Source organism: Pseudomyrmex gracilis, unplaced genomic scaffold (genome assembly GCF_002006095.1).
Source record: "Pseudomyrmex gracilis isolate BER0280 unplaced genomic scaffold, ASM200609v1 scaffold_202, whole genome shotgun sequence".
Taxonomy (NCBI): domain Eukaryota; kingdom Metazoa; phylum Arthropoda; class Insecta; order Hymenoptera; family Formicidae; genus Pseudomyrmex; species Pseudomyrmex gracilis.
This window is the reverse complement of record NW_018020786.1, coordinates 165,031-191,081: the sequence shown is the minus strand read 5'-3', so window position 1 is coordinate 191,081 and position 26,051 is coordinate 165,031. Positions and strand designations below refer to the sequence as shown.

General features: G+C 48.0%; 1 protein-coding gene across 4 annotated transcripts in view; it reads left to right on the top strand.

Moving 5' to 3' along the window:
* The window catches only part of LOC109858392 (dachshund homolog 2-like), a 179,661-nt gene that overhangs the window by 74,729 nt on the left and 78,881 nt on the right, over window positions 1-26,051 (top strand). For all 4 annotated transcript variants that reach the window (XM_020435577.1, XM_020435576.1, XM_020435578.1 and 1 more), the window contains exons 3-4: window positions 13,231-13,459; window positions 16,427-16,489. In XM_020435577.1, the coding sequence (XP_020291166.1) occupies window positions 13,231-13,459; window positions 16,427-16,489 (292 nt within the window). The remainder of the gene's footprint in view (window positions 1-13,230; window positions 13,460-16,426; window positions 16,490-26,051) is intronic.

Sequence of the window (26,051 nt, the reverse complement as noted above, 5' to 3'; positions counted from 1 at the left end):
GGTCACCGATACCCGGGATGTTGTATCGTATACGCGTCCCTTTACGTAAATGGTGCAGTCGCTGTGTCTTCACCTCAGTGTGCCGGTGATATATATTCAGGAGGGAAGATACTACCACCCCCGTCCGTTTTAGATTTCTCGATTTTACTCCCGCAATCGTGACCGTGCATGTGCGTCACATCGCTCGCACACCGCGGCGCGCCTAATAAATTATTAATAATCGATATTTTCGGCATTAATTATTAATGATATTTCCTGTAATAACATAATAACACGATTAATAATATTGTCGTGTATATATTTCCCGACTTCTCGCGTCCTTGCACGCGGGTATTTATTACTCCAGCTAGAAACATCCGGAGAGAGAAAGATCGATAAATGCGCATACAATATTCATTGGTTTATTTGCGCGGACTCTTTGTGCTCCTCGATAGCGCTTTGAAGGGTGTCCGTTGGGATGCGCTTATTTCACAGATATATTATCATCGGGGGACGCGCGCGCGCGCGCACACACATACACACACACACACACAGAGGATGGAGAGAGAGCGAGAGAGAAACATATAGAGAGACCGTTATTGCCGTCAATGTCGAGAGAAGGAAATCGTTAAATCACGTCATACGGCGGCGGCGTCGATCGACGTTCGGAAATTGTTTAAGCAAATAATCGCGAACGCGCCGGCCGACCAATTTTACGGGCAAATACGTTTCACGGTGCAACGTTAATGAATTAATGCCGCGGCATTCGCGCGGGTCCGCAGCCAGCCGCGCGCTCGCTCTCTCGCGCGCTCGCGCGGGCGCGCGCGCGCACACGATCGTCGGGGTAAACGTTGAAACGGCCAGCAATTAATTACGGCCGTGCGGTAATTGTATAATTGTTTTACGATTCGAACCCGATCCCTCCCCTCCCCGTCCATCGCTCGCTTCTCTCCCGGTACCCTCCGGCTGCGCTTCATCTGTGTTCGCCTAAAATATGTAATCGCCATACGGCGACAAAATTAAACGGCTCCGATAAATCGTGAAATCGGAACGATAAGAAACAAGACGCGCGGAGGGATAAAATATCTCGGAAAAGCGAGAGACGTGGGTGTGTTTTTTTGTTTTGTAAATTTGCTCGCTGAACGCGGCACTTTCCGTAGCGCAATTAATAAATTCAATCAAGCGAGAAAATAAAGAGAGAAAGAAAGAGAGAGAGAGAGAGAGAAGAGAGAAGCGTATTCGATTGCAACAGCGAGACATGTGCATTTAGAAGCGCGACTCATAATAGGTGTTTCACGTGACACTTATGTGAATGTACTCCTGTATATACGCGCGCGGGAACCATTGCCCGATATGAATCTACATTATTTCTGCAAAATTAAAACCGGCGAGAAGAATAAATATAGGTGTGAAGCGCAGGGAAAAACGAGGCAAAGGTGAAGGTCTCTCTTTCTCTCTCTCACGAGAAGTTACCAACTCTATATAATAGAACAACATTGCGCAGTTGCGTCGATGCGCGTGCGTCGATGCGCGGTTCCGTACCTACTCTTACGTTTTGTTTTTCGTCTGTTTTGTTTTTATTTTGTTAACGACGTATTTATAAGACAACCATTAAAGTCTATAATTTATAGAAACCAAAGAAGCTAACGGAATTCTGTCCTAATCGTTTAATGCATCGATCGCGGAGGTATCATTAATCAAATTGACCCGGCGCAATTTATATTACATGACCTAATGCATATCGAATTGTTTATTAGCGCGCGAACTAAGTCAATTATCCGGTCGGTTTGGGCATATGGGCGGGTATGACGAGCATTAGCTCGAATATGACCGAATTTACTGTTAATAAATTTTCGACTTTTCCTCAAGCACTCGAAATATAACATATATCACACGCGACCGCGCTCGCGCGTGTGTTCATGATGGAGGAATGAACTCGATTCATCGACGGGTGTGTAATCGGTTCGGTTGTTCAACCAAATAGCCGCGCGCTCGTGGCGCTCAATAAATTTCGGATATGACTACGCGTTCAAGGACACGAGACTCGAACAAGAATGCAACAAATTATAGGTTTTGTCTCTTTCATGTTCGTTATACCATTTTGTCGTAGTTGTTGTTAACACAAATTTATCACTTTTGCATACGGTATAGTGTACGTGTTAAAAAGCAATATACATAAACACGTGCAGCAAAGAGGAAAAGAGAGTGAAAGGGGGTGGGGAGGGAGGGGATGAGGAAGGGGGAAAGCGTGTCGCGCTCGTTGGGTGGCTAGATAGATGGTGGTTGGTTGGTCGGGTGGGTAGGTGGGTGGTGGGTTTCGCTGGACGGGCCCGCGGCTTGAAACGATGGTGTACTGCCAAGCGAATGCTCATAAAAGCATTGATTAACTGTTGGCGGTCGTAGGTCAGCCGGCACACGGCTGCCTCGTGTACCAATAAAACCTGGCTAATAGTGGCCCGACATCGCTTCAATATTATGCGTCAACCAACCCCGAAAGCTCTCGTTGTCTCCTCGACAATTTTCACGCTCAAAATAGCGACGTAAAAGTCGCGATTGTCAAGATTGCTCGTCCCTGATATTATACTTGTCTGAACTAATCGTTAGATGATTTTTTTTTTTCGTGTAATAAATTAGTGACATGTTGTACACAATTAATAAATTGATAAATATTGCAAACTTTGCAACATGATTTTTCGGTTCACACTCAATCTAATCTACCTTTCGGCTTTGTCAAAGAGTTCCAAACATCCTGTATAACGTAAGTTATATATGGCCTTTCTTGGATTTAAAACAACACAGCGCAAGAGAATACACGCACGCTTTCGGTTCTCCCAAGAGAGATAATCCGGCACGTTCTCGCTCTACGCATTTCCGGGAGTTGTAAATGTGAAAGATTTTAATTGCCGTCGGCGCATATGAGTACTTAATGAGCAGTTCTGTTTTGTTGATGGTTTGATAAGTAGGATAAATTGCCACGAGCAAATATCTCTTTCCTATAACGGCGTTACTTGTATATTCATAATTAGGTGCTATCGCTGGTTGGTGGAGGACTTAATAACCCGCATTATTACTAATTTGCTTACTAATTACCGGTTAAAATTGCGACTGTGTAATTAGAACTGACCGCGGTTTTTTTTTGTCTTAGTTACGCTTTGTAGTAATTTTTAAATAAAGATAATTTTACGTTTTTCTTAACGCAAGCGAACACCATTGATTTGTACGTCGAAAGGTGGAGGAAATTAATATGAGATCTCCGTATTAACATCTAATTATCAATATACCCGTATACATATGGTTACTTACAGTGTTACAAGTGCTCGAACAAAACACTATTGCGTTAAATATCGTATGAATAACGAATTACACGCTAACTTAAAGGCGTTACATATATCGCAAGTGGTATTACAAATTTACCGACGAAAGGATCAAAAGTTACATACGTATGTATATATCGTGCGCGAGATTGTATCCAATTCGCTTGACCGCGGACCCATCGAAACCCGCGCGAAGTTGCGGTCGAACTCGCAATACCGATCAGGTAGCTGAGCGAGATAATTAACGAATTGGGGAAACGACGATCCACACCGCAAGTTGATTCTCGCCACGAGACGATTATCCGACGTGTTTGAAGGAATACACGTATGTACGCGCGTGCGCGTGGCGCACGTGGAATTTCCACTCTGCGGTCGGGAATTATATACGCCGTCGAGTGACGAATACAAAATATTGAGCGCGAGAACACACTCGCGGCGCACTCGTAATTGACACCCGGTAGCCCGGAACAACAACGGGTTCTGTTGAAATTTCAGACAATTATTTTCCAACGTGCATTTAAATAAAATACGAAGTTCTCTCCGCGATCCACACACGCGATTTATCGAAGACCCGTGGTTGAATTATTATTATTTTTTTTTTCATTGAAAGCACGAATTGAAAGGTAATTTTCTCTTTCGGGAAGAATTTGTGCGTGAAGACTTTCAAAGCGAAACATCAAGAAACGAGAGAAATCGTGACGCGTAATCTCGCGATGGTGAACCTAATCGGTTTTTGCCTTTCGCATCGCGAGTCGAGCCTCGAAATGGTACCCGGTCGATTTTCTATCCCTCATCAGTTACAATCAAGGTTTACTATGGTTCCGCTTGATTGTTTTTTACGAGAGTGGAAACGAACGCGAAGACGAGAGCGCGGTAGCGCGCGGCCCGTTCGCGCGGGGGAAACGTAACAAGGCGCCGGAGTAATCGACGAGATGAGGTAACAAAAGCGCCGTTATTAAAGCCTCTTGATTTTTGTAATCGTCCGTTATATTTCTGGTTTTACGATTCACGACCGCGCGCGCGACCGTAAATCAATTCGCGTCGAGAGAAAATTCTTGCGCGTTTCGTTGCTTTTTGTTTGTCGCGCGCGGTGGACGAAACGGTTCGCGCGCGCGCGCGACCGCAAATGAAGACATCAACGGGAGGATAATAAAAAAGTCGGCATCGACAGAATGAGAGAGAGAAAGAGAGAGAGAGAAAGCGAGTATACGAGGTGAGAAAAAAGGACATTATTAATGCGGTATATGTATTATTAATATCCACTTTATTGTATCCGTTTGCGGCCGAAAGACGGCCATTACGGGGAACACATCGAGGCGGAATCCTTTCTGATTATGGTTCATTCTCGTTTACGACGCGCAGAATGTGGCCGAAGCCGGCGAATCGTGGCACACGTCGTCGCGCAGAAACAACACCGCGTAGTGGGAGAGATGCGTTTTTACAACGGACTTTGCGTGCGTTTCTCGCCGGGAGTTTCTCTCTCGAGGAATATAAAAGAAGCAGAGCCGATCTCTCGAACCGCACACACATATCGCGCGGAGGACGCGTCGTCGTAAAATCTGCGCCGCAACTCGAAGCAACTCTTTCGCGAAACATGAGAGAATTTTAGTACGACTTAATTACGACGGTGTTCGCGCCGTCGTTCTCTTCGTTCCTTCACGAGGACACAACCCTAACCGATTACGCGGCTATTAGAATTTTTCTAGTCTCTCTCGAAATAAATCCCCCGCCGATATCTTGAAACTTAATTATCGCGCGTGCACGTATATCGACACGGATTTTAATGCAAGATTCGAGACGATCGGGCTCGATAATGTGTAGGTTTGTTGCGTGTATGTTCGCTTCGGATTGCGGAAAATCCGTCATTATTACGAGAGGAAATCGGCGAAAATGAAACGTTTTTCGGACAAAGTGACGGCAATTTCCTGCGATTAAAACCGCGACTAATTGACTCAAAAATCTGTACAATTTCCGCCCCCTCCGCGCGCGGTTTTGCGGTGGCGATATATATTTATATATGTAATACATATATATATGACGCGATGGTAGTAATCAACAATTTACTCGTTAGCGGGCCCGGCGAATGTGCCGCACCGCTCAATTAACTTGCGAATCAACGAGCCGGCCGCTTTGTCCGCGCGCGAATATTTCTGTGTAATTCGTACACGCGGCCCTCGTGACCAACAAACGTGCGTGATGCGGGAAATAAAAAAAGAGAGAGAGAGAGAGAGAGAGAGCCGACCACGAGGTACAACCACCACGGGGGTGTGTGGGAGGGCGAACAAAAAATGCGAGCAAATGAAAACCGACACCGGGCCGCGTGCTGTTTCCCGACCGTGAAAGGTCGGTCTGATGGCGGGGGCAAGCGAATGTCTTTCGAGAGCGATCAAAAAATGATGGCTCGTTTATACCCGCAACTGTGTGCGGTGTGTTACGCTCGTATGCGAAAATAAAAATCTATGTAAATTAGTTACTTTCTCTCCCTCGCGTGTGTGTCTGAAAATGTTGATTTTACAGCCGTTCTTTGCGAGAAAAACGATTGTCAAGATCCGGATATATATATATACTTTTCGCGGGCGCTTTAACGGCGCGGCATTATAATCTTTATTTTAATAATCGCATAAAATGATGAAGAACACACACGCACACGCGCCCACGCGCATGTATAATGCGTACCTACGTCCCCCCAGACCGCGGATTAAGTGCTGGCGAATATACAGAATGGCGACACGCGGCTTTAAAACGCTCAACAGTTGAATTCACATGGCGCATCAAAGAACATAAAACCTGGTCACCATAAAAACTTCGTGCGAACGCTTTATTGCGACTATGCACGTACGCGCGTTATACACTTTTGTAATATCGCTTGTTGTTTACAACTATCGCGCGCGCGACATCGTGTCGCAATAGATTTTCTATTGGATTCTAAGATTTTTCTTGTACCGAGATATGTTTATTTAGAATTTACAAGACGCACAATCCGAACCTACGATATATTGACAAACCAAACACAAATGTATAATTTTTCACACGAATAATATAAATAATTTGAATATACGTGAATTTGATATGATGTTTTCGCACAGACAAGATGGTTAATAATAGAAAACACTTGGCCCCGGTACTTTACTACGATCGACAAAAACCGGTATCGTTTGCCGGCCATCTCTTTTTCTATCATTGTTTCGACTTGTTTTTTTTTCTCTCTCTCTCTTTCTCTCTCTTTCTCTCTTGCCCTCTTTTTACCGATAGCTTTACGCTCATCGGCGCACAATAGCCGGCCCGTACCAGCTTCTGGGCCCATCCAGTCAGAAGATATTAATAACAAAATATGATATAATGGAGAAGCATCCCCTGAGCGAAATACAATACAATGTTTATGCAGAGGATTAAGCGATGTTGCGAGATCACGTGAAAAGTATCGACCCCGCTGGGACCAAACGAACGTTTGCCGAACGCGGATAGCTGGGCCGGACTATTACATCGCTGGCCGGCGGGCAACAGGGGCAGATGGTCGGTAACACGGGCCCTGAGTTTTGATCCTCGGTTTTGATTAGCCCGCGGGAAAGATTTACCTTCGAGATTAGGTCGGAATACGATTTTTCGTGACGGCCGCAATAACTTCGAAATGTAATGTGTTTTCTTTTTTTTTTTTTGTTTTTTTTTTTTGTTTTTACCCCAGTTGTGTCTGTCAAACTGTTAACGTCTTTCGTGCGTTTACGTTAAAATTTGCGAGTGATCGCGAAGATCCAGTTTGATTCAATTTGTGCAGACCAAAATATACTCACCGAGTGTTGTATCGCCGAAATGTGGCGGAAATGCCGCGTGTTTGTGAGAGCGAATCGCTTGCGTGTGTATATGCACACATATATGCGAAGGTTAAACTGCAGTTGGTTGCCACGCACGCAGGCAAATTCGATCGTGCCTTGACCACGAAATGTCAGAACTATAATCACACACACACACACACACACATACATATACATACATCGATACAACCGGAGATGAAATCAGTCGTTTATTTGCACGTCGTTCTATGTCGTGAGAATCAAATTACCAAAATTTTCGTTCCGTGCCTGGTGAATTTCGCGTCGAGTACGAAAATATATACGTCGATTTATATTCAGCCGGTCTTCCAGCGCGCGGGAGAGATGCGCTTTTAGACACGGAGGCGAAACTCGAAATCCGGCCCCGCGGGTACGATCGGGGTAAAGGAGAAGAGCGTCGGGAATAGATAATTTTCGCGAAAGAAAGAGATCGTATGCCTAATTTTATAAATTCGGAGTACACATTTATCGGGTGAGTTCGGCCCCTTTTTTCTGCAAGAAACGACAAGAGCGCACGAGCTAAGAAGAGAACGTAGATTCCAGAGAAAGAGAGAGAAGAGCGGAGGCAAGAAAGGAAGAAGAAGAAGAAGAAGAAGAAGAAGAAAAGAATGGGAGGGAGAGAGCCTCGGATAGAGAGTAGGTACAAAGATTCAAGATTTCCGAGCCCGCGCAGACTCGGAACTTGGCACTGCTGTTATATATTATTATGCACAGCATCGAAAGACAAAGCGCGACAGGCGTGTATGTTAGGCGTAACCGTTAAAAAGTAAGCGGAAAGGCCGTGATCAAAACGAGCGAAGGAAGACGAGCGGGGGGAGAGGGTTAACATTAGCCGCGCGACGTGGATGATGAGGAGGAGAAAAAAAAAAGAGAGAGGAACAAAGAGGACACGGAAAGTGGAAGAAAGACGGGACTTCGCGGAGAGAGAGATGACCGTCCACCGAAGCACGAAGAGTGTAAATAATACTAAGGCTGATTGTGGGCGTGGCTGACAGAACTCTAAAAACCTTCGACTATATATCAAAGGGTTTACTGCCCTTGGATGATTCTCTCTCGCGTAGAGAGACGCGTCTGAGAAGAACAAATACTGGACTGCTGCGGAGTGGGAAGAAGTAGAAATAACCGCCGGTCGAAGAGGCGGAAGAGAGAGAGAGAGAGAGAGAAAGAGAAAAAGAGAGAGGTCAGGGAAGAGGGAAGGAGACTTAACAAAGTGTAGAAGTAAGAAAAAGGAAGTGTGTCTCGAAGTCTCTCGTATAACGTTATATTGTCACTGAAGATGCACCGCGCGTACGAGATTAGTTGCTTCTTCTGCCTATTTCTCACAGAGAAGAGCTCGCAATACTCTCGTATAGCCTCTATTTATCGGTTGTAAGATACTTCGTCTACGTCTCTATACACTCGCGTCGTTCCTCGAGAAGACGGGTAAGAAAGTACACGCGTATCAAGAAGTGAATAGGAAGTATCCGCGGCGTATATACACGAGTAACAAGTTCGTATGTACATTGTTACCTCGCTATACTTCTCTGTAAAAGAAAATTGTCATATTTTTTGTCTCGCGATATACTATAAGAATTCCTGAAAATAATTTTCGGATTTGAATCGCGTTGGTTTCATTTTTTTTTTTTTTTTTTTTTTTTTTTTTTATCATTTTAAAAACCATCTTCAGGAAAAGAAAATTGTGTTATTGTGGTCAATTTTCCACGTTGTACAAATTGTTTCGTGTAAACACGTCCGACGACTGTACTTACTTACTTTTGCCACCTATTATTCGGATTGGAATCCGGACATTGGTGTTCCTGCAGTCGCGAGACTCGCGTCTCAATACGTACGGCTGTACGTGCTGCATTATCTGATCGATCGATTAAGAGGGTTGGGTGTGGTATCGGATAGAAGGAAATCGAGAAAAGAAGAATACAGCGAGGCGGAGGAGGAGCGAGAAGAGGTGTGGATTCCTATGGCATCCACTCTCTCTTTCGTTCTTTCCAGACTCGGACGGACGTTGGGAGCTACCTTGATGGCTGCTCGCTTGCCTGCTCGCTTCTCCTGCTTGCTGGCCCGGAGAGTTGCCTCTCGCCTGCCTGGCTGGATGGCTGACTAGCTGGCTGGCTGGCTGGCCGCTTCGGCTCTCGATTACTTGAAAAACCGGATTCCTCCTGCGCGAAACTGTGTTTCCCGTCTCGTGTTTATGTACCAACACACTTCCAGGGCGAGAATAATGTTGGTTATTCCCTGCGCGCGCGCGCGCGCGCGTTACGTGTATGCGCGTGTATGTGTATGCGCGCCGCAGAAACCGCGCGTCTTCCCGTTACACTTCGTTTTGCCTTCGATCGGCCCAGATTCTTGCGGCACGGAAGATGCACCTTAAATAGACCGAACGCGATACGCGCGACGCGTCTATTATTTATTCTCGATGAAAGCGCGAGAAATCGAGAATCTCTAATAAAAGTTTATTTTATCGGTTTTACGTGTTTGAAATCTGAAGAACGGATTCGGCGCAAAGTCGATTGCGGTGGAGTTGGAAGAAATCGCGATGTCATTGGCCGGCTTCTTTGATCGAGATTCAAGAGGAATTTTGAGGAATCGTGTATGGGGATAAATATTTTATGCGTGTTTAAGCACAAATACGCGCGTAAAGTGCGCTTATGGCGAATTCGAGGAGCTCTCGGTAGAGAGACTCCTTCGACGTTTGGCAAGAACAATAGATCGAGGGGATGCGCCGAAAATGATAAGCACAAAAGGTATATTTTCCGAATAATTTCACGTGACCCTCGGTTCACCGGCTCGGAGCCGAAAGAGCCACGAAACGAGTCAAAATCTGACGAGACATAGATCTCGGAAAACTTATAATTTTCGAACACGAAATTTCGGCTGGATAAAAATATAAAATAAAGTTACTTACTTCGTAAAGAAAAAAACAAATATTAGAGTTTTCATTATTATTTTGCGGTGTAAAATATAGTTTTGAATTAGTATATTACTCAAGCAGCCGTGTCGCAACAGTACGGACAGGAATGATCAGTTTATGACAAAGTTTATTTGCGTATAACGTGTATGTGTACGTGTGTGGCCATAGCCTTCATTCATCCGGCCGTCGTGGTAGCGCGGCTCGTTGTAAGAAACGAGGAAGGGAGGAAGAGGGGAGGAAAGACGTGACGAGACCGACGAGAGATACCGGGCACTCATTTAGTCCGGCAATTTATTCTCGCGTTTTGTAATTAACACCAGGAAAGAAGTAGCAAAAGTTATTCTTCTCCTACGGGCACACATGGCACGGTTGGAAGCGACTACTCCGGTCAGTCTGGCCTCCTCCCTCTTCGTCATTTCGCTTCGACTCGCTCCACCTTCGACTCTTCCTCACATGAAGAAAACGTACGTATCACTATTAAGCGTTAGGTCGATTGAGGCCCGGAACCTCCTGAACCAACTCGAGAATGAGAAATACATACACACACACACACACACACACAGAGAAGGGCAAGCGGGGGGAGGGAAAGCAGGCAGAAGGAGGAGAAGAAGATGTGTGATGAGGAAGAGGAGTCGAAAAGAGAAGAAGAGAGAGTAAAGGAAATGGAGGGTGGGAGGTAAGAGATGAGGGCAAAGAAAACCGGAGAAGAGAATGATGGAGGCCTCTCCTCTGCATGCCACCGCAGTCAGTCCCAGACAGAAAGCGGTCTGTATAATTATGGGTTGTCACCTCATCAGCTCCGAGAGGAGCCGGGGGAAGTAGCGGCGCGTTCGTCTGCACACGGGGGTAAGAGAGGCGAGGAGGGACGGGAGGAGGGGGAGGAAAGTTATACCAGGAGTGCAGTCTTTAGCTCAAATTGTGTTTTATCGTCTTTCGCATTTGGCTTCGGGGTTTCGGCGACCGTTTCTCCCCTTTTTGAATTCTTGATTCCATTATTTTCTCAGAAGATATTCGTTTCTCACCGACTGCGAAGGATACGCCGCGCGCGTCATTTATCCCCCTTCCCCCCTTCCTCTTCCTCGTCCGATGATCCAGAGAGAAAAAGTGATTGCGTATATTACCGCGCGCGAGAAGCCGGGTTTCAAAACCGGATCGATCGGGATCGCGCAGACGCGAACAGCGAGAGACGGAGCAGCGTCTTTAAAAGCGACGAAGAAGAGGAGAGAATTGTGCGCGCACGGGCGTCAGAAACTTCGAAAACGTCTTCATCGATCACAGGATTTTCGACGCCGCGTACATTGTGCTCGGTAAATACGTACCCGCCGAGGTTGTAAAATGACGAAACGTGCGTTTTACGTATACACAACGATCGCGCACGCGCTTTCCTCGTCTCGCGTATTCTCCTCGCGCGCCTCTCCTTTCTCCCTTTCTCCCGCTTTTGCGTCTCGGCGGAGTCTTTCGGTCTTTCGCGCGTACACATACCAATCTACGCGAGGAGCACATATACAAAAAGGGCCACTGCCGCGAGAAGGTACTGAGGCTAAGTGGCGAGTTTAGAGGGATTTCATTAAATCATATGGATTGGGGATAATATATGTTATTGAGCGGAGCGTTCAAATCGCGCTCTATAAGTTGTAATAAGTCCAATTTTAGGGCCGGTCATGGGCCGGGTCCCGCAGTGGTTGTCGAGCGATTCGGTCGTTCGCCGGTCGACGATTGCCAATTGGCCCGGGGCCGGCGCGGAATGACAGTCACTGGGACCGGCAAACCCGCCACTTACTCGTCAAACGGCCAGCCGGTCCGCCGAAATCACTGCCATTTAGATAATTTGTAATGAATAGGCACCACTCATTCCACATACTCCTTTCCTACCTTTCTCTCTTTTTTTTTCTCTCCCTCCCCCCTCCCGTCCATCGCATAGTCTGATTCCCGAAAAGGCGAGCCGACCAGTTTTTCTCTTTCTCTCTCTCTCTCTCTCTTTCTCTCTCCGGCCAAAAGTTGATCTTCAATGACAACAGTATTGTTTATCCAATATTTCACGCGGGACAGACGCAGATGACGGTTCCGAGAAAGACGCAACAAATCGCGGGTGAAACGCCGCGAGCCTCCATCGGGATCATCGAGCGGGATGATGACCACTTACGAAAGAATTCGAGATATTGTTCTCGTCCGAACCGAAAAAGATATACGACCTCTACGAAATTTCGAGCGCGTGTTCGCTCGAAAGGAAACATCGTGTGGCAAGCGCCGCTTGCGGGATAATGCGCGACCCGGCAAACTTACCCGCGGAGCGCACGAAAATATATAAGGCCACATATCGAAGTTTAAACACATTCGAGCGGGAAACGTATCGATATCGGTACAGTGTGCCGGCGTGTAACAAATAACAGGACGCCGTCGTCCCTTTCGCGATTCTCCCGTGCGTCGAATGTACATGTGGCATCGATCAAAAAACGTGACCACGCATACATTATCCCGCCCGTCGACTAACGAGAAAAAGAGATGCGCATCTTGAAAAATCGAGAATTCGTAGCGGGGCGAACAATACAAGTTGTCGCATTTGATATCGAATATATTCAGAACCTATATATATATAAAAAGAGAGAGAGGGAGAAAGAGAAAAAGAAGGGCAGGAGTGTCGAAACTCCAGATCGCGGCGGTCTATCCTGGGGGTCTCGTGAATTCGCGAGTGAATCCATCACCGTTGGCTTGCTAAGACGTCGCGCAAACACACGGGCCTAGCGCGACGGACGCGCGAATCAACGCAGATTATATGCAGAGCTTGTGCACCACCGCCGCCTGTTGTGATTGATATTTGGTTAAGCGGCCGGCGATCCATCAAGCTCGCAAAAGCGCTCTTTATCCTTGGCTCTCCAGGAGCTACACGTCTCACCCAATTCCGGTAAAATCCGGATATACATCCGCTTCTCTTCCTTCTACTCCTCTGTCTCTGTCTCTGTCTCTTTCCTCCGAATCTCAATCTTCCTGTCTCGCTTCCTCGCCGGCCCGTGAACCAAAGAACGGCACGAAAGGTGACGGTGTGTGTGTATGTGTGTGTGTGTGTGTGTGTGCTCGATAATTGAATTTATGCGGTTTTCTTCGGCGGAAGCCGAGGGAGGGATATAAATGATGACGCGTTACGTGTAACGTTGTTCAAAGCGCCGACAACGATCTTAAACGGCCGCGTATATTGTTCTGTTTGCAGACGTACCGAGGATGGAGAAATCACCGCTTCTGGCAAACGGATACAATCACCCACCCACGCACCTCAGCCACATGCAGTTCATGCAGCTCGGCGGGCATCCAGGTGCAGGACACACCGCTATCCTGTCACCGGCCAGTCTGCCACATCACCTGCAGGCGCAAGCACAGGCTCGCGCCGAGCAGGGCCTCAAGGTCAACCCAAATATGACCAACATGGAAGCCCTCGCGAGGTGAGTTTCTCCCTTCCTTTCTGGTTTCGACTCGCCTGTATCGTGAGAGAATGTGTGTGAAAGAGAAAATGTGTGTATGTGTGTGAAAGAGAGATAGAGAGAAATAGCGCCGTTTCTCTCACGAGCGACTCCGGAAGCTGCGCGCAGCGGGAAACATTTTCATTAACTTCCTCCCCGAGCTTTACGAGTCGACTAGGGACAAGTCACGTCGGATCAGATGGTATAACGGAGGTGCGAAGTGATGCGCGCCCAGATCGAGCGCGCAAGAAAATTAAAACTTCTCGAGCGATTTTCTGCTCATTTCCCGGTTGCTTTTCTCGCGCTCGAATCGCCGGCGGATCATTTGGAAATTGGATTTATTTGTTTTTAATTCCTGCACGGCGAAATTCTCTCCGGCCGGCGAGGCCAAAGGAATACGTACTTTAAGAGGATTGGAAGAGAAGCCGTGGAAATTCGAGGGGGTGTCTTGACACCGCTTGATCTCTTCCTTCTTCTTGTGCTTCTCTTCGCGTGTTATAGCCCTCCTTCTCTCGTCTTCCTTCGACTTCACTTCCTCTCTCAGTCAGTCGTCGTTTACTCGAATTACGTTTCACTATCGCGCCGATGCGATCAGCCCAATTTTTTTTCTCTTTTTTTTTTGTTTTATACACGTACACGTACTCGGAATTGAAACGAGATTCTTTTTTGCGAGTATCAGATTATAATCGAAGAACCGCGGTAAAATGTAGTTAATTAAAGTGTGGATACGCGAACTGTCAATCTCGTCGAAAAAGAAGACACGATGTAATCTTGCGAGAAGATGATGCAAAGCTTTGTCTCGAGAACGCGCCTCGCGCAACATTATTCATGACTCGGATTGACCTTAAGATTCTGCAAACGTTTGAATCTCTACCCTCGTGCGTTAGGCCATCTTTGAAGCCGCGGAGAAGGTCTTCTTGGAGCGACGCAAATCCTCGCCGCGCGGTCCCAAGACGAATATCGCGGCTTTACTCGGCTACGTGGAGTGTGTGGAGAGCCGCGAAGAACCGAAGAGCGAAGAGAAGGAAAGGAGAAGGGAGAGGGCGAGAAACAGAGAGAGAGAGGAGCGCCAAAGGAACAGCATCCTTGCTCGAGGGGGTAGACACGGGGCTAATCCCGGCATTTGTTAACGCGTTTCTAATAGATGCTCTCGGTACATCCCCCTCGCCGCGAAAGCGCTCCCGAGCTTTCGAGGATACGGAGAGTCGCCTTAATTTTCGATTACATCCGCTCTGTGTAATTAGCCCCATCCTCCTTAACCACTACCCCTCTTTGCGTTCGCTCTTTGAGCGGCGCGCGCTCGGGAAAATCGAGAGATTTAGCGACAGACGAAAGAATTTCTGTTTTTCGTGAGATTGATTTGTTCTTTAGGGTCTCAAAAAAAAAAAAGAAAAAAAATAACTAACGACGATTTCTCGCAATCGTCAGAGGGGAACGAGACTGGAGGGATAAAGAGGTGACGAAAGAGAGGTATAGAAAAAAAAAAAAGAGAGAAAACGCCGTGAAAGAGTAAGTTTTTCCCACTGTTTACATGGGAATCTGATATGCACCTCGGACACATGTATAGAACGACGAATGAAGAGTTTTAATGCGGAGCTCGGCGTTCCGGATTTTAAACGCATCTCAATCTTTCTTAACGACGCGGCGGCAGCGACGAGCGTTTGCGAGTGCGTGTAGCGACGTGCGATTGTGTGTTGGCGGACCGTACACGCGTGTATAATGATACGGCGAAGGCGGTGCCGCACGTTTCGCATTATGATTTCAGCGCTTTGCTTTTAATTAAAATGCAAATCTATCGCGACGGAGGAGCGAGCGAGCGAGCGAGCGAGAGGGATCGGGAGGTAAGACGGATTACGTCTGGGGGCGCCACGACAAACACCGGAATATGATTAATTCAACGCAACCCCATCCTGGGACACCGACGCCACCGCCGTTACCGCGCGTCCCTCCGCCTTCTGCGCTTCCCTCCCTCCCCCGCTTGTCCTGCTTCATCGTCATCCCTTAACTCGCCGTATCTCCTTCTTTCTCATCGCCCGTTGCCGTCGCCGCCACCGCCCGTTCCACCCTTTCTCTTGTCTTTCATCGCCCTGCGTGACCTCTTCGACCAGTTTCCACCATAGACGACGACGGCGGCGGCTTTTCTATCTGTCTACTCCTCGCGTTTCCTTCTTGCTTCCCTCTCTATTTCTATCTTTCTCTCTCTCTCTCTTTCTCTTGTTCTCTATCCTTTCTCTGTCAACATCGAGATTTATTTTTCACAGTGCAAATACGCGGAACAATGACAATGAGACCCGTGGAAACCGTGTCAGACATTATTGACATTACATCGTCAAACTTTTCTCCCGTGCGTTTGGAAGGAGAGACTTTTAAAGGGAAGGGCAGTTTTGGGCACCGATCGATATCCGTCTGATTTCCGTTTCGTTTTTTTTTTTTTTTTAATGCTCTCCGTAAACGAAGATCCGGTCTTCTCTCTTGATTATTTCGCCCACTCTCTACTTGGTCTCGTTACACCCTTATTTTTTCCTTTGCGACCGCGCGCGCGGATACGGATCCTCATGGGTCACAAATTAACTCCGCTCCCGCCGCGTTGACATCTTTTTTTCCTTCTTGTTTTCTTTTTATTTACTTATTTTTTTTTTTTTAATCAGAGACATCAAAGACTCTTCATTCCCGGTGCGTTCGACAACGGTCGAATCCGCGGTACATCAAGCGAGTGACGAGACGAGGACTCTTAATCAGGCGTATCCTCTTTGCACGGAAGGACGCCTCTCTTCCACGCGATTTCTTCCACCAACGCCCGTGTAAACTCAAATCACGCGCGTTTTCTTCTCCTTTCGTTTCCCAGATTTTTAGTTAATCGCGCCGTTCGATCCGGCCGAGGTTTTTTTCAATCTTTTCTTTTCCATTTTTTGTCCGTGTCGTAACCGCCTTTTGTTTTGTGCTCCACAGGTCCGGGACGGTTTGGGAAAACTGCCGAGCAGCCTACGAAGATATTGTCAAACATCTCGAAAGGTAGGACACATTCCAACCGCATATAAAGAACGAAAAGTCGCGTCGGGGCTCTCTTGCGATTATCGAGTTTTTTTTTTTTGCGGCCGAGGCGCCGTAATCTCGAACGAGACGAGCGAGAACGCGCGCACGTTCATCCGCGAATACCCGTAATTCTCGATTAGTCGGAAAAATCGTGCCGCGATCACGAACGAACAAAAATACAAAACACAGCGTAGGGCTCTGTCGATGACGCCCGGCGGCCTAGGCCGCGCTACTGCGCTTCCGATAAATCAGCATTATCGGCGCATAGTATCGAGTTTCCGGTCGCGCGACAAGTTGAGTCCAGGCCTGACGCTGTAATGCCAACATGATTTGTATGGTGCGTAACCCCTGCACCGCCTCGCCCCTCTCTACCCCCTGGCGCCATTCTACCTGCCCTCCCTCCTATATCTGCCGCAAAATCCATCTACCGAGCGGCGGCCTCCAATTCATCCGATACCCAGCACACAGAGAGAGCCCCGGAGAGCGAGCCACCACCGAAGAGCGAGCCACCGAGGTTTCCGCGTGATCCTAACCACTTGTCACTTTACGGCACGCAGATCATCGTCGCGACGTGCCCGTCCATCATTCGGGGATTAAATCATTCGAGCGCCTGCGAAATACTCGCGCCCGCCCCGAGCCCGTCGCGCTCCCGAAAGGGTTGATTTTCGAAAGGGGCTTTTGGCCGTTCCACCCCCTCATCGTCGGCCGCCTCGGCGAAAAGGGTGCGAAGTAGGCGGAGGCCCTCGCTTCATTATCGCTCTCCTTCGGACATCGAGCTCAATGTCGCGTACCTCCGCAAAAAAAAAGAACACAAAGAGAGTCGAATCGTTTGAACGGGGACGAATCTTGAAAATGTTTGGCTCACGTCAAGGAGAGCAGATCACACAAGGAGAGAAAGAGAGATGTATTCGCGGTCCTCTCCGCACTTTTCACGAGTCTGCGAGCGGAGAGAGCCGTTAATATGAGGGTGAAAATCGACACTTGGCCGTCCGAAACGTAATTTCCAATTCAAAGGCAATGACCACTGGTCGAGCCTCGCCGCCGACCACTCACGCGTCCCCCCCTTTCTCTTTCTCTCTCTCGTTCTATTTGCTTTAGCGTCGACCCCACCGTCGACTTCGTCAACCGGACAAACGCGTATTGTGATTTCAGCCTTTGACTGGTGGCCGTTCGATGGATATCGCAGGGGGAGGTAAATGGGCACGAGGCCACGGGGAGAACGGATGCGGGCGGGCGAGAGTTTGGGGGGCGAGGGGTTCATCGCGAGGGATCGGGAAACGGACCGGAGCAGCGTGAGAGTGAGTGAGAGAGAGAGAACGGCGGGGGTGGTTTGCTGCGGAAGGGCGGCGGACCTGCGAGCACACCGTGAATATTCATGGCGAGAACCCTAGACGAATTCGGACTTGTTGCGACTGACACTGATGTAAACCTTTGTTTATCCTGCGTGGCCCGCGCATTCGTTCCCTCGAGATACGCAGCCGCGCAACCGGAGGGCGATCCTCGAGTATTTAACTCAGAGTTAAATTCTGATTAATCGACGGCGCCGGCTTTATTAATTGTTTGTCCTTTTGATTTTACAAACTCGCACTGCCTGCGCAGACCGTAGCACCTGTATGTGCGCGCCGTGTGTTACTCTCGACCGTCCCTGTTCATTTTCTTTCATTTCCCCTTTGCGCCGCGCTTACGTTTTTTTCATAAAATCCCGAGAGATATAAATCCGTTATTCTACTTTATCTACTCGGAGAAAACCTTCGATTTTTTCCGCTTTTAAATTCGAATTTGCGTTTTCGCGCGCGCGAAACATAAAGATTTATTATTTTCTTAATAAATTTATTTTTGCGCATCAATGTGTTGATAGCGTTGGGTGTAATTGCATCAATCATTTTCTTCATGATGAGTGATGTCTATAGAACTAAGTTTCGGATATATGACTATAGCGGATAAGCAGTCGTTATACGAGCGGGGGATAAAGGCAAAGTTGCGGAAGAGAGAGAGAGAGAGAGAGACGCGCAGTTTCCATCGCGCGCGCGCCCCCGTCAACCCTCAGTAAGCGAGCGAGCGAGCGAGCGAGCGCGCGCGCTGCGCTGCGGTGGCTCGCGCGTTATGAAGTAAGTAATATTAATGGTTCCCCGCAGTCAGAATGTGTTCGGTATCAATGCGCTAATGTTGGCTTCCTGGCTTTAAAACTACCCAGTCATTCCGGCATAATTCACGCGCATTGTCTGTCGCCGTCCAACTACCATCCGCCATCAGTTTCTCCGCTGCCTTCCTACGGGTTCCTTATCGGCATCCCCTTACGCGTTGCCCGCCTTCGTTCTCCCGCTCTCTCCTCCCCTTGCCGCCGATCCTTTCGCTCATCTCTCTTCAACCTGTCGCAAACTTGGAACCACCTCTCCTCGTCGCACTCGCGACGTCATTAATTACAACGACGACGCCGACGACGTCCTATCGTCCAGGACATCTGCTGGAAAATAATATTCATAAACTTGAGCCTCGTCGTTACGACCGGAGTCTTTCTGCTCGCTCCCTCTTCCTTTTCTTTGCCGCATTCAGTTCTTGCTTCGTCTCGTCTCGTCTTTCTGTCTCTCTCTCTCTCTCTCTCTCGCGGCTTCCAGCAAAACGACGTCGTCCATTTACATTTATGGTCATGGTTTCGTGGTCGTCGTCGTCGTCGTCATCGTCCACAAAGAAGTGTATCAACGACGACGAACGCAAAACGGACACACGTCGAACGCGCGTCATAAGATATTTCATTTCTTGCCGCTTTGATAACCGCGCACGCGATTACCGCCGGCGTTGACGTCGAGTCGTATCGCAGAAAGAGAGGAAACAGCATAAGTCCGAGATTATCGTATAATCGTTTAACGTATAACACTTAGCTTAACGCACCGATTCGTTTCAGCTCGATGCTCGCGTCAATACATTATCATGTGGTCGATCGGATTAATAAGAAAAACACTAAGAGAGGACACGTGACAAAAATGCACGTTTATTATCGGAGATGCGAAAGATGAGTCACCGTCAGGCAGTTTGTGCGCGCGACTGACATATCGAACGGTTTATTAATTTAATAAAATGTTATCAAATTTATTCGATTTTGTTCTCCTCGTGTTGTTGTTGTTGAGCGCGCGACGCGACGATACAATACATGTGCGGTTTTTTGTTGTTGCGAAACACACACACTTTATACAATCTTAATTCATCGCGTTTCGAGAAAAAACAATTACATCGCTTTTATAAAAGCAAGAAACATGATAATGAAATATTACGCTATTTCGCGCGAATTACGATGAAAATAAGGTCCACTTTATGACGTAATTGCGGATAAGCGTGAGGTGAAAAATAGCGTATCCCGGAGCGGGATTAGTCCCGGCTGTCAGCTTCTAGTCTATCGCGCGAGGCACGACGCGAACGCGGCGAGACGGTTAATTCGACTCGGCGATCGCGCGGGCGATAGGCGAGCCCCGCTCTCGCGCGCGAGCGCAAGCTCTCCTCTTACCATCGCACAAGCGGGCGCGCTAATTGCGTTCAAACCAACTGTCAGCGTACGGACGGACACAGAGCGGATGTGCAACACCTACGGAGATGACTATAGGCTGCGTAGGGCTGCAGCGCGACGTGCGTGCAAATACGCGCATTGTGATTAATATCGTTTACCGCGGTCCAGGCTTCGAGCTGTCAGCAGCCCGCAACGAGGATCCCATAATTACGCGATGCGCCGCGACGCGTCGGTTTCCGTCTTGTTCGCTTAATCGCGCGCGTCACACACGCGGGATTCGACACAATCAAATTGATCATTTCTCGGCAATTGTTAAAAAAAAAAAACAACTTATTTGTTTTTCTCTCTTAGATTAGAAAATTGACTAATTATTGCGTGTCACAGCACATGATTAGAGTGTGACGAATCGAAGGCCGTTTCCGCAATTCGGTTTGCTCGCAGATTCGAAGAAACTCGATTTGAGCGAGACGGCCGGATTACGTCGCGTAGCAAAATGAATTACGCGCGAAAATCGCTGCGCGATTATTACATCCCGTTTGCGCTGACAAAGCGCGCATTAGTCCGCTATCACTTTCGTTCCCTTTCTCGCAAAGAGAGCGCCGCGTGTTTCTTGTACGCGTTCCTCGATTCTTCCACTTGCCAACCCCGTAATTTCTCAACATAATTTTCGCGTGTAATTACCGGTGTGCGCGTGCGCGCGCGCGTTCGACCGGGCAATTACTTAGATATTTAAAGAAACGCGATCTGCACCTCGTGTGTGCTCGAAGAAGAGAAGAACTAAAGACAGAGATAGAGAGAGAGAGAAAGAGAGAGAGAGAGAGAGAGGCACGATCGGAGTTAGGATCGCCTTAATTTCGCAAGAGCAGGTCGAATCGTCCGGTCGCGAAGCAGGTATAAAATCCATCGGCAAATGGATTCCTCACCTGGTCACCTTCGATCGTTTCTCTCCCTTTGATCGATTATGCTAACGTCTATCCATGAGCGTCCGATCTCGACAATTAAAGCGTCCGGCAATTTTGTGCACGACGCGCACCGTCGGTGCGACCGCGTCGTCGTTGTGGCTCGCGTGATTCGAAGGAAGGTCGCACGCATATTCCCGGACGGGTCAGTCGAAAATATTCGATTCGCGACAAACCGTTTTGGTTAATAACTTTGTTTTTTTTTTTTTTTTTTTTTTTTCGACGAACTCGATCGGGTCCTTCCGCGAATCGATTATCGGCGATGTCTATCAGACCACTTCTAAGGACGACAGAGGAACGATCGCCTTACATCACGATTCTGGGGTATTGTCGTGACTGGACGATGCGAGGAAGAGGAGGAGGAGGAGGAGGAGGAGGAAGAGAAATCTCTCGGGAGATAATGGATCGATCGTCTTACGGTGTGCCACCACGCCGCGCGCACAGTCGCGAACGAGTAAAGATCGAGAAAAGCTACACGTGGGAATAAAAAACGCTGCGGCTTGTTTTAATTTAATTAAACGAGACAAGTTGTTCTTTTTTTTTTTTTTTTTACACGTGAGCAAGCGACGTAAAAACGAAACTTTTGACGGGAATTTTGAGAGAAACGACGCAAAATTCTGAATCTTTCGAAAAACTTCTCGAACGATTATACAAACCGTGTTTTCTCGAAGAAGAAAAGAACCGGGAGAGAAGAGGGCGGAAAGGGGGGAGGAGCAGAAAGCTCCCCGGAGGCTGAGCGACATTTATTTTATTAACCAGACTAAACTGTTTATCGACCGGATGTCGCGCGGCAAGCGCCGTGACGTCGTTTGTCCGAAATGATAATTAATCTCCCTAACGCTACGAGAGAACGGCCGCGACAACCGAGTCACTTTTGCATGCAAATACTTGGCCGATGTTACGCACCTCGCTTAAAGAGCAAAGGAATTTTAATGGGAGCGACAAAAATACATGTCGATCATCTTTTTCGCGAAACAACGACACATTAAAAATTTTCGTGGAAAATATATCGTCGATCTCGAGGATTTATACGTTTTATAAATTCGTTGGCATATGTGCGAAGAATGTTTTCGGCTTTGTCGTTCAAGCTCCGCGTTGCATATCGGTCGGAGGACCGATGCGACGACGGGTATTACAGAGAGACGAACAACAACGGCGAAGGGAATCATCCGGTCGCGAGGGAGAGAGAAAGAGAGAGGGGAGGATGTCATGTTGTGCCAACGTGCATTATTAGAACGTACGTCATCGGCCGGTAACGAGCCAAACCGAGTAAACTTTAGGAGAGACGTTGGCGACTTGAACGCGTTCTCGTCGCGTTGTCGACCTCGTCGGAAGCGCCCCCGACGAAATGATGATTAATGAAAAACATAATTAGTCACGTCGTCCGCAAACATGTCCCCTTCCCTCTCCCCCGCCTCTCCCCCGGATACTCCCACCGGACACTAATGTACCATGAAATTGTCATCCTCCTTATTCCTCCTTAATATTTTTTTTCCACTCTTTGCTCTCGTCTCGTTAAAGTCTCGCCCGTCTTTCGTCGGTTTATATTTTCTCAACGCGCGCGGGAAACGCGCCGCGTGCTATTCATGTCGCGCGGGCCATCGGTAGCAGGGTGAACTAACGAGCTTGCCGATCGTCGCGTCGTGTAAATTTTCGCCGTCGGACGCGCGCAGCGTAAATTGGACCTCCGGCGATGCCTGATATATAACCGTCCGTGTGTGTGCGTGTGTGTGTGTATTATCGCGATATTTAAAACCCAATTTTTTTTTTTATTTTTTTTTTTTTCAATACACTTTGCAAGCGTATTTTCACGACACAAATGAGATTTAATCACCGATAATATCGCACGCGTTTTCCAAAAACTCGGGCGGAACAAACACCGCGAGTTCGAAATCGGAGGATTTTGAGAATCGCGCGTCTCTCTCTTTCTCTGCCGCTAAAGCGAATTTTTCGCGTGATATCGCGCGCGACCGGTCAAGATATATTGTTATTAAATGGTTTCCCTTCGGCGCCGCATATACACGTCAGTATATTACGTAGCGCGAGACTCTCTCCGGACACGGCCGAGTGAAGGGTTACACGCGCGCTGATGTAGTGTTATTTATACTCCCGCGACATGCGATTCCTCGCTGCACTTCCGCCGAGCGTGTACCAATACTTCTTTGCTATTGATCTAGTCATCACACGTACGTATACACACGCATACACCGTAGATTTCGGTCTGCTTGTCGGTTTCTACTTTGCTCCCGAGACTTGTTATTCGCAACGGGAAAGGAATCGATATTTCCGAGATAAATCGTCGACGAAGCAACATTTCGCATAAATAAGGAATTAAGAAGCGCGTTCAAGTACGCGGATATCTGGAGGGGGCGCGATCAGCCGGGCGGGAGCGGCGTTGGTACGTGCGGTGGCAGGTGGTTAATTGAAAAGCGGCCCGGAAGGGCGCCGTTAAATAAACCGCGGACGAACGTTCCTGCGGTTCCGCGGTGCTACCCATTCGCAGCCTCGGTTTCACTGGCACTTTTGGTAATGAACTAATATTTGCAGTGTCCGTCCCGCGCGCGCGTTTCCGCGCGTGTGCGCGCGTAAGGGGTAAAGCGCGCGCACACACGAAGGCGGAGGCGCGTGTGGACACAATCGTCGGCGTGTTATCAGCGACCCTTCCGTAAATACGCGCTTGGCCCCGCGGGGGTCAGACCTCCCCACACACACCCGCCATCACACCAACCGTCTCTCTTTTTCCTCTCCCGCTTCCTCGCTCTCTCGCAAATGGCGGTGCACCATGCATATGCGTCGCTTGCATGTGCTCCAGAACAGCGAGAGCGCGGGACCTGTTACGATATGCATACAGATCAAATAGCTCCGTGTGTGCTTTGCATTCTCGACGATTGCGCCCCCGAAATCAGATTCTTCTGCCTTCGTCGTCTGCATTCTCCCTTACTTCGGGGCCGGACTTGCGCGCGCTTTGATCAGCGCGACGCCGCGCAAATGTGTACGTGCATTCGCGCTCTTTCCTGATATCTTTCGGGTTATTCGGTAGAGAAAAACATTAACGCGGAGAGAAAGAAATTTTGCAGTTTGAAATATTATTTTTATTCATAGGTATTTAAATTTCGGTTATTTCTTCTTTCTTGTTTTGATATTATTATTATTATTATTATAATTAATATTATTATTAAATACTGAAAATCGTCGGATTTAAAAAAAAACTCAAAGAGTTTGAGAGACAAGAAAAAGAGTAGAAAGACGAAGAAGGAAAAGGGATGTGTTCTCTTCGACACTTTCTGCGCGTGACAGCGCGACTAAAAGAGAAACGGAGTTCTCGCGGTGACAAACGAGCCGAAGTGGCAGCTACGGTCACTCTTGACAAGAATAATCGTTTTCCAATTGAAATCCGATAGCAACTTGGTACATGTGGCCGTCTCTCTTTCTCTCACTTTCTTTCTCTCTTTCGCTCTTACATTCTTGCGCCACACGTTGATCAATGCTTCTAAAATGTTTCTGACGTCGATTATGCGGAAGAGGACCGTCACAAAAGTAACTTCCGAATACTTTCTTCATAAAACACAGAGTGAAAGAGAGAAAGAAAGAGAGAGAGAGAGAGAGAGATCGCGATCACTTTTATAGTGAGCACCTCTTGTCGCCACCGTGCGCGCGCAAAAAGCGACAACTTTTCGCAAATTTAAATAATATCCTTTTATATTTTCGAGACACCGTGTGAGCTGGGAGCACAAGTAGCAGGGACACACGCTCGTACGTTTGCGCGTCGGCCGTCATAAATCCAGCCGGATGCTACCGGGAGAGAGAAAATCTACAATTCTAAAGCTTTCCATAAAACACTCGACAAAACGCTTCACCCGCACTTTTCGAGTGGCCACCGAGCCCTCCATCGCCACCTCTCTCCTCCATCGTTCTTCTCTTCCTCTTTCTCCGCTTCTCCTCGCGCCGCTCTTGGTGCCGCGCGCTCGCGCACACGTACATACACACACGTGTACGTACGCGTCTATTGAAATATGTAAAATCGTGTAACCTCTTCAATTTACATAGCTACGGTTACGCGGAGTGGCCGCTCGTCGCGCTAATTGATAATTCCGCGTGCCATATATACTCTTTTCCCGCTCACGAGATGCTCGCTTCGGGCTAAAGAGAAACGCGCGGCCAAAGCAAACACCAGTATCAAATCGCCGCCGCGATTAGATCGGCTAAGCGGTACCGCGTTCGGAAGACAACGATCTTTCTTCACCTCGATTCTCGTATTTTCTCGAAGATCGCACTTGCGGATTCTACGCAAGAATTCGCGACTTGTTTACTTTCTCCGGCGATTATTTCGAGGCGAATTCCTCGTTGGGATCGTCGGAACGAAACGGTACGTAGGCGTTTCCTATTTCGCGAGATTTAAGCGATCTTTTCGTCGGCGTTCGCGTTTCAGAGAGAGAGAGAGAGAAATTGGTTCAGCAACAACGAACGAGACAGCAGCGAATGCGAGAGACGAGGAAGAGAAAGAAGGAGGAGGAGGAGGAGACGGGACGTTGATGATGATGATGAAGCAAATGCCTCGGACGTTGTCTCACGTGATAGACGTCCATCATCGGGCACGACGAAAGCTCAACATCGCGAGGCGACACATAAATATATATACGCCCGGCTCTGCGCGCTGTGTTGATGCAACCATTATTTTTTCTCTCTCTCTCTCTCTCTCTCTCTCCTCCTTCTCCTCTCGTCGCTGGTAATCGCTTCCCTCTTCCATCGTATCTTCCTCCACGTCCTCCTCTTTTCTTTTTTTTCCTCCCCGGCAACGCGTAACACCACACGCGTGATCCACTGCGACGGCACGCCGTTGCCACTGGTATTTCGGAGCTCGCTGAACAAACAAGCGCCGATAAAAGTACCGAGGGTATATAGTACATCTGGAAGTAGGGATCATCAGTCACGACGCATCTGCGAGGCACTTCCAGTTCTCTCTTCTGCTCTCGCTGCTTCCCTGTCTCTCCGTTTCTATCAGTTTCTCTTTCTCTCTCTTTCTCTCTCTCTCTCTCTCTCTCGTAGCTGTGTCTCGCGTCTCCACTCACCCGCGCAAGAGCGC